At 48.1% G+C, this 9,205-nt stretch overlaps 1 protein-coding gene across 1 annotated transcript; it reads right to left on the bottom strand.

The window, feature by feature from the left end:
- Positions 1-834: 834 nt before the first annotated feature.
- On the bottom strand, positions 835-7,124 carry LOC136765079 (zona pellucida sperm-binding protein 4-like). The gene is made up of 16 exons (XM_066719549.1): positions 6,863-7,124; positions 6,078-6,245; positions 5,850-5,968; positions 5,383-5,584; positions 4,911-5,032; positions 4,652-4,751; positions 4,387-4,509; positions 3,710-3,744; positions 3,106-3,303; positions 2,847-2,944; positions 2,543-2,670; positions 2,251-2,431; positions 1,871-2,012; positions 1,500-1,575; positions 1,186-1,287; positions 835-933 (listed from the first exon to the last, which is right to left on the bottom strand). The coding sequence occupies exons 1-15, from the start codon at positions 7,086-7,088 to the stop codon at positions 1,199-1,201; spliced, it is 2,007 nt and encodes a 668-aa protein (XP_066575646.1). The 5' UTR covers positions 7,089-7,124; the 3' UTR covers positions 835-933; positions 1,186-1,198.
- Positions 7,125-9,205: the final 2,081 nt, after the last annotated feature.

Below are 9,205 nucleotides of genomic sequence, written 5' to 3'. Positions count from 1 at the left end.
ACTCCTACTACCTTCTAGAAGTTTCCATTTAACAGCTGATGTGTTAAAGGCTAGAAGCAGACTATAAAGGACTGATATCAGGCTCCTGCTTATGAAGAGATTTATTGGCTTTCCATGAATATGCAAAAATATTCTTTAGATAACTGAACAGATGGAAGAGAGGTCACATTAAATGCATCAGATTATGTCACAGGCTTTTTAAAGAAAGTAGTTTTAAAGAACCAATAGCTGTACTCATTTGCTTCCTCGAATTAAGAATGGGTGACATGATCTAAAATGCATGCCACAGTTAACTAATTTGTAGAATCTTCATTAGGCAGATCCCAATTATCTTATAACACTTCTGGTGGACAGATCCCAATTCATATATATATATATATATATATATATATTTTCAGGTAAATGGAGTCACAAGTTAAGCCTTTGAAGATTCTCCCCCCCTTGGCTGGTTTTAATCCAGAGAACTGCATGCATCTAGATATTGCAACCTGTACAGTTCATGTTGGAATAAACCAAGCCATCTAAGCAAGAGCCCACCTCACAAGCTAGTTGGGCACTTCACTAAATGGATTTACCATGTCAATGCCAGCAGAGTTACAAGCAACCATGGGCAGTATAGTTTTACCAATGGACTCTGCTTGACGGCATAGCCATCAGCTACAGTACTCTTGATCCATGGCCTTTTGGATTAGAGATGGTGTACATGTACACCATTACAGCAGGTGTCATTCCATCCAGGCAGGTCTACTCCAAATGCAACCAATACACAGCAGCTTGACACATGGCAACAGGCTGCACCATTAAGGACATCACAAATCAAACCCACAGACAAGGTCAGATTTACCATTTATTCAAATTCATATGCATTTCAGCAAATCACATCCAGTTCCACTGGTGCCAGGCTGCAGTGGAACTGCTTGCTCTCCAGCAACCCTGAGGGGAGAAGAAAGCCAAGCAACAGGTTACTACAATAGCCAGTTCGGCTAAATGGAGGGGGTAGACATTGGGATTGTTGGCTGCACTCACAAAAGGAGAAGCATTTGGCAACAAGGGGATTGAAACCCATACTGTGCAGACAAGGTTGAGGAGTGCCAACATTCATTAAGACAGACCCTGACAGTAAATGACATCTGGGCCTCCCTGGTTTAGTAGAAGGGTTCCAGAATACACCAGGCCAATGCTTACCCAATCACTGTGCTTAGAGGTCTGCCGATCTCTTGGCCTTGCCTGGGCAAGGCTTCCTGGTACAGCGCTTGTCCACATTGGGGTCCTCAACCACTGGGATTTCTGGAATGCAGGGAGAATAGCTTTGGGTGTACACCTCCACTAGCAATATCCCTGCATTAAAAGGGAGGTTCCCCCAATACCCAGCTGGGATTGGCAAGCACACCAAGTGGATCTCAAGTGAAGGACCCCAGAAACTAATAGCCTCAATACACCAAGAAGCCAGGCCTTTAACCAATCTCCAGGGAAATTAAGGCTTCATTTCCAGCACTCACTGCGCCCATCAAAGCATCCTTCCACACACTTCTTGGCTGATGGGGAGCAGACTTCCGTGGAGCACATGAAGTAGATCTACAGAGGGGCATAAAACCCATTAGTCATTCAGTTTGGACACTCCACTCATTGCCAGCGGCTTAATGCCAATAGCCCCATAGAGCATTGCACAATAAGAGCTACAGTCCAGTCACATCTACTGCCTATAGCTGAAGTACACACATCCTGGGTCCAGAGATGTCCCACTACATTCATAGGGCACCCTCCCACTGATTTTCCCCAGGCTGGGAATACATGGTCAACAGTCCGATTGACTGCTAAGGGCTATTCAGGCTTGTGCACAGTGCAAGTTAGCGCATACACGGTCCCTCACCTCCTCCTTGAGGTAGCGGTGCGTCACGCCGTCCATGAACTGGAAGGTGCGGATCTCAAAGCGACGGTGGTGTTTGGGCAGTGGCTGCTTGTGGTGGATGTGCAGGGTAGAGGTGTGACCATAGTCCAGGGGGTTGGGGCAGCTGGGGAACAAAGGAGAAATGCAGTCATTTATTGGTTACCAACAGCACTGCTTCTCAGGTGTCCCGTTAAAAGCCAAATCGATCAGTGCTTCAAAGGGTCAAGTTAGAGCACGTGCTTCAACGCAGTAACTAGGACACACCGCACACATACGCAAGATGCTACCACCAGCTAAACCCCCTGCGATTTAGTCATGCCCAAGAACACCTCCAGTGGAACAGTTCCAGTTCTAGCACTCACCCCTCATAGATCAACACCCAGACAGCCTGTGCTGAGCGGGGGTAGGCAACACAGTAATGCACCAGCAGCACCAGGCTGGGGTCAGGGGCATTCAGCAGCTGCACCTCCAAGAAGACTGGCCTGCCCAGCAAGAGCCGCAGGGGCCGGTGGTACTGAGGGTAAAACCGGCTGTACGTGTCATCTGTTGGGGGGGGGGGGGGGGGGAGGGGAAGACAGCAGTTGGAGGCGGAAGCTTGGACAGAGGAGGAATCCACCCACCTTTACTCCTAGTCCGCTAGGATCCCATGCTCACCTGTGGCAATCCTGAGCTGCACCCCAAACACTCCATGGGACAGAACTGCATTGGGCAGGGAGGGGTTTTTCACAAGGTATCCAGCGCTAGCCAAGTTCCCCTCTGCATAGCGACACTCCACCAGCAGCCTGCACACAAAAGGGCAGCTCTGCACAAGGGCCTTCAAGCAAGGCGGCTATGGTCCAGCTCAACATGGAGCTCCACTTCACTTACTACAGGGACAGCAGGCTTTGGAATCCTGGCATGTAGAGCACACCTGCATGTCCACAAAGAGGCAGGTGGCACACCCAATACGCACCCTTACCTGAAGGGACTGTCCCTAGTGATGACTCCATAGTTCAGGCTATTGCGCCGGGCCAGGGCCATCACTTCAGCCAGGTAGATCGTAGTCTCTCCCACCACCTAAGAACACAAGGGGTTATTTCGAGCAACACAAGCCAACCGGATGTCTCAACTGGATCCTGAATGACGACAATAGGCATTTTACTGGGTAGCGCCTTGCTGCAGAGCACAGCGTGAACTGCAGATCCAGCGGCTTTGAAGACACCAGTAGCTTTACTCACAAACGCATGGGTTCCACAGCCAGTCACAGGGAACTTGAAGACCGCAAAGTCCGCTGTGCAGATGACCGGGATGCAGGACTTGTTGCCAGCAATCACCAGGGAGGCAGGGTCCACATGGGGCACAGTGATGGTGCGGTGGACCACAAAGACAAAGTGCCGGTCAGCGGTGCATTCTAGGAGAGGGGAAGTACAGGGAGACTAGGCAGTCAAAAAGCCCCATTACTGAATTCCAGTGGTTTTGTCAGTGCTGGAATAACTGCATCAAAGCAGCTTTCCAGCTGCACTGAAGTCCAGTCCCTTTTTAACCAGTGCTCTACCTTTCTACTAGCAACACTAGAACTGCCAAGGCCAATGCAATGGCTTTCACATGAAATTGAAGTTACTCTGCAATAAAGATGCAGTTCTTGAACTCAAGGTTAGCATTAAATACCTGGACAGTGTACAAAAGGCAGGATTGCAATAAAGTTGATCCAGATTTACCAAGAACTGCCAGAAACCATGAAGTGGACACTTGCATACCATTTAAACGGGATCGTTACGATTTATGCATCAGTCATTGCTCCCCAACATATTGAGCCCATTCAAATCAGTCTGCAGCGCTTACCTGAATGACGCTAGACATGAAAAACAGGGGATGTGCTAATTTGCAGAGCCAAGACATTATGGCTTTTAAGATACTATGCAGGATTGGGAACCAGATTCCAGTCACATTACTGGATGAATGCAGTTCTGTCCAATGGTTTACATGGTCTGCATGCCCTATACACACACACCTAGGTTATAGCCAGAACATTGCACTGTTCCATTTTAGAAGGAGGATATACCAGTCTAGATGCATTAGTACATTTCACCCTCTTGGCTGCATGTAGCCCATCCACGTCAGGTCAGTTGCTAGACCAACCAATAGTCCATTTTGTGCTACTTCTTTATACCATCCCAGTTGCACGTAGCAAGCATACATTGTACGCTTTATAAGCAACTCGGGTGGATGAAGCTACCAGGTCAGGATTGCTACAGCCGACAGCGCCTAGCAGGTCGTCATAATCGTCTAGTTAAGCCTAGAAGTCGAGCATCTGGAGCGCTAAAGGACAATCTTAGCACGGTCATTAACCCCACTGAAGAGGAGGAGTTCTGCCAATAGCCAAGCATTTCCTTCAACAGCACAGCTTTGCTAAAGGGAAGTTGCACGTCAATGCCTGGAGCAGAAAGGTAGCTGGAATACAGACCTAAAGTTACACAGCACTATCCCAAGCCTGGCCAGCCAAAGATTGGCATACATACCTTCCAGGGGATAGTAGCAGAGGCCAGTGTCAGGGTCTACACAGCAGCCCTGGGCAAGGCAGGCTCTGGAGCCTGTTCTCCTGGGACCACAAGACACCTGCTGGCTCTTGGGGATCTGGCATCCTGCAGGGTACAAAGAGCAACCAATTAGGCATCTACAGTTTCTGAAGTGGAGGAAGGAAACCCTGCTTAGAGCCATTAGCACGCCCCCAGACCCCTGCATTGAATCATCCTTTTGGATCCAAGAATAAAGCCAAGGACTCACCTTGCTTTGGCACAGGTCGTTTATAGGGGCAGGATACCTGGATCTCGGCTCGCTCTCCCCCACTAGTCAAGTAAGCCACCTGGATAATGTACCTCTCTTCCTGCGAGGACAGAGCACAGGGAGCTACATTGAAGGAGCAGAGGATATATACACCTGGAGGCCTGATGGAAGCCAATTTACTTTCCTGGTGCTAAATCAACCATTACAGAAGACCCAAGGCATGCCAAGGGTCAAGTTGCACTGGCAATAGTGTGCTTACCACAATCGTAACATCACAGGCACTGTAGGGGATGGTCAGGATGTTCTTGCCATCCTTCTTCCCCAAGCCATAGCCACAGTCCTTGGGGGCCTGGAGCACAGGGACCAAGGTTTTGGAGGAGTCTACAGAGAGGAATTGAGAACACGTGCTCAGTCTTTGGATGTCAGATTACAGCGTCACTGAACAAATACAGGATCTGACCAGGTCTAGAGAGCCTTTGCCATTTCAGTCAGGGTCATTCACCCTTCAGCCGAAGCTCCAGTAGATGGACTCCAGGTCAAATGGCAGATCCATGCATACACAGAAGGAATAAGCAGAGGCCAGTCTACGGGACTAAAGGAGTGTTGCATGCAAGTGCAACTAGCAGGACCAAACCAATAAAAAGCCTGGTTTCAGGGCTCCCTGCATCTTTGCGGTTCAGAAGTCGGGTTGGCAATCCTCCCCATTTCTGAAGTACAAACCCAGCTCTCACCCAGGATTTTCACAGCGGACAGAGGACCAGCAGGGAACTGCACAGTCATGCACACATCACTGCAGGAGATGGACAGGCCTTTGGGAGGTTCAGGCGTTGGAGGGGTGGTCACTGGGCAAGACACAGTGGTCACAAACTGCCTCTTCGATACTCGGTCATAGTACTGGAGGTTCAGTGCCGCATGAAGCCCGTTGTCCTTCCTCTGTGGAAAGGGATTAGAGCCCAACATGGTCAGTCTGTTAAAGGCTTCTTTGAAACAGCAATACCCCTTTAGATTTTGAACCCGTTCTCAGGGTGAGACCTTAAGGGTGACCAGGGACTTTAACCAGTCTAGACACTGCAGGAGAAGTTACCCAATTGTACTGCTACATTGAAAAGCACAGCACCCACAGAAATGAAGTCAGATACTCGGTGGTAAAATGTTGCAACATTCCAGGATTTAGAAAGCAGTGGGGCCCCTCCCTTACCAAATTCTGTACATAGCAGCCCTTGAAGGATGCCATCAGCTCCAGGCTGCCATTGCTTTGCCTCACAGTGTGCTTACAGGACCTGGGGAGCTTCAGAACTGGGAGTAGTCTCATTCTGGCTGCAATGGGGTATTCAAAACATTTACATTAGGCCAGGAAGAGGCTTCAACACCAAGGGCCCCCTTTGGTCACACCAAGCATCACCCCATCCCTTTCAGTGTCAATCACCTTTCTGCAGGAAGATCTGCGTGAAGCGCTGCAAGAACCGGATCAACATGCGGCCCTCCCTACAAGAGACACTTGGCTGTGGAACTTGGTGGGACACATCCTCTTCCTCAGGCTTAGAGTCCGAGCCTTCGGCATCATCCGGGAGGCCACCAGCACCAGCCTCGTCACCTGAGAAGGACCAACGAAGTTTAGCACTGGTCATTTATCCCACACCATGTGGCACAATTTAATGCCTTGTGTGTGCACAATGACTAAGCGTAGGCATGTCTAAATCAAGGGCCCTTTGAGCTTCATTAACCACATACCCACACCACTATGAACAGCTCAAATGGATTCAACCATTGCCAGGAGTGACGCACCCTACACATTTCTTGCTCATGTACAAGGAAAGGCTGCCCTACATCAAGAGCAGGGGTGAGGGTCACAGCAAGGACCAATTGGAAGTACAACAGATGAACGCACAAGCAGTCCAAGACCAGAAATCGGCCAATCCTAACAGGTTTTGCCTCCATAGCACCTTCCGTTAAATGCCAGTCAGAGTCCATCTCTGTAAACAGCAAGGTGGCATCCTCCTCATCTGGGGAGAGGACATGGCACATTGAGGAGTAACCCAATAGGAGGATATAGTTTTGCCCCCATGCATTGGGCTGGAATGCACATCACCTTTCAAACCCAGCTTAGCGTGGCTACGTTTACAGATCCAGGATGAAGATCAAGAGCAGTGCAGATTGAAGTAGGAGGATTATATGCATCACCATGAACACAAGGCTAGGGAAGAACATTACCCATTTGCCCAGCATCACCATTAAACCCATGGAGATCCAGAGGAGTGTAGTCATCCAAGAGTATGCCATCCCCATCTTCATCAGCTTCAGCCATTTTCTTCTCGCTGCTATACAAGTCATCCTCAGTATCAAAGTCAGCTCCACTCTCCATTTGAGCATATGACAAACCACAGAAGACCCATGGCCCCAGCAAAAACAGCACTAGCTTTCCTCCCATACACAACATGCTGAACACCAAGATGACCAAAAGAGAATAAAAACTAACTGGCCCTAGCAGGTTTATATACTGATGTACCTTATCCGATTATGGCAAGGGCTTGCAAACAGCCATGTTCCAATCACCCGGCCAATCAGCTGCCTCGGCTCTTAATTGGCAGCATTCTCACACACTCATGGAGGCACGGGCATTTTCTTCTGTTGCCATGTCAGTCTGTCTGATTGCCTGCCTGCCTGTAAGACATACCACAGAGCAAATTCAGTACTCAACTCCTCCCCTGTATAAGCAGAATGAGCTACTGTTGCTGCGTCAGGAAGTGCAACAACTGCGCACTGAAATCATAGGGAATGCAGCCCATGCACAACAAGCATAGGGGTGCGTGGCCTCCCTGAAGGTAGAAACAAAGCTCTACCGGGACCGATGGAATAGGCCGATCTTAAGAGCAGCTGTTGACGGAAGCCCACAGCAATGCATGCTCTTAGACACTGGTGCTTCTGTATCTGTCCTACACGCTCAATCTCCACACACACACACCCTTTATCTACAGGTATTACAGCTAACCTGTGTCTGGATTTAAGGGAGACATGACTACTGCTATGAAGGGTACTAAATGTAATTTGAGAATAGGGGATTATCAAACAACTTGGTCTCCTATATGAATGCCTTTACCTGAGGGTCAGTCAATTATTGGTTCGGATGTCTTGAGAATAGAAGGTGTAATACTCAATTATGCTAATAATCAAATTTGGTTTCACAGAGGCAGAAATGTTGTGTACACTGTTAGTGATTCACATGCAGTATGTACTGTTAAGTCACCAGGTGAATTACCGCTTCCATTCACTCAAAATTATGCAGTGAGGCAAATAATAGCAAAATACTCTGATGTGTTTGCCAAGCATAAGCATGATTGTGGTAATGTGGGTCAGGAGGAAGACATCAATGGTCCTCTTCACAAATTTCAAAAACAATACAAGATCCCCACTGAAAGTCACAAATCTGTTGCAACTGTTATTAGTTCTCTGTTACAGCAAGGAGTCATAAGACATTGTACTTCTACAAACAAACTCTCCTATTTGGCCTGTGCGGAAGCCAGACGGATCCTGGAGACTACAGGCGACTCAATCCTGTGACAGCTACCGTGCACCGATTTCAGGAGACACTGCCACTCTACTGTCCCATGTTCCAACTGACAGTAAGGTCTTCACAGTGTTGGACATTTCCAATGGTTTCTGGAGCGTTCCACTTGCTCAAAATTGCCAATACAAATTTGCGTTCACTTTTGACAACCAGCAATACACATGGACTCGCTTACCGCAAGGTTTGCATAATTCTGTGGATAATTAAGCGGATGCTTGAGGCTATAACAGGCTTTTCCAGACCTGAGTGCCTTGTCCAATACATCGATGATCTACTGCTTGCTACAACTACAGTGGATGAACATCTTCAGCTCCTTGATGAACTCTTGCCTCTCCTTTTCCAAGCAGCTTTGAAAATCAACCCAAAGAAGGTGCAACTGTTTTGAGACTCTGTTTCCTACCTAGGTGTTACTCTCACTCCAGAGGGGAAATCACCCGACAATGCTAAGGTTCAGCTAATCACAAAGTTGCCTTTGCCTGTCACTAAAACTGCATTGCGTTCTTTCCTAGGTTTGATGGGATACCAAAGAGACTTTATTCCAGAGTTTGCTGCTTTTGCAAAGCCACTATACGAACTTGTACGAAAAGAGTAACCTGAAGATTTCTACAGTAATGAAATTTGGACGGAGAAACACACTAAAACCGTTGAACAGTTAAAGCAAGCATTAGTGCAAGTGAAGAAACCCTCTTAAATTGACGAAACCGGCAGCGCAGGAGTTGTGTAGCAAATGGAAAAGTCTTTATTCAGGCCGTCCCGGAAGAATAACAGAGTGAACTCGAGGCAGTCTCTTACAGTTCTCTTCCGGGTTTTGTATTTTATATAGTTGTAAACAAAAGGTGAATAATGTCCAATCAGCAGAGGGCAGTGTCCCGGATGTGCATGTGGATTGGCTCAGCCCTAGTCTCTCTACTTCCTCTTCCTCCGTTGGAGTAAAGGGTTACCAAGCAGCGGGGGTGATGTCACTGTTTCCTCCGCAAAGCATTCTGGGA

This window comes from Amia ocellicauda, chromosome 12 (assembly GCF_036373705.1).
Source record: "Amia ocellicauda isolate fAmiCal2 chromosome 12, fAmiCal2.hap1, whole genome shotgun sequence".
Lineage (NCBI taxonomy): Eukaryota > Metazoa > Chordata > Actinopteri > Amiiformes > Amiidae > Amia > Amia ocellicauda.
Note: the sequence above shows the minus strand (reverse complement) of the source record. Positions and strands in the feature narration are given on the sequence as shown.

What these genes read in the sequence shown, in the direction of transcription:
- LOC136765079 (XM_066719549.1), bottom strand. Translation starts at nt 7,088, where the DNA reads ATGTTGTGTATGGGAGGAAAGCTAGTGCTGTTTTTGCTGGGGCCATGG. An exon ending in TGGTGATGCTGGGCAAATGG is followed by an intron (nt 6,246 to 6,862) that starts GTAATGTTCTTC and finishes GGTCCTTCTCAG; the next exon opens with GTGACGAGGCTGGTGCTGGT. An exon ending in GCTGTGGAACCCATGCGTTT is followed by an intron (nt 2,945 to 3,105) that starts GTGAGTAAAGCT and finishes TTGTGTTCTTAG; the next exon opens with GTGGTGGGAGAGACTACGAT.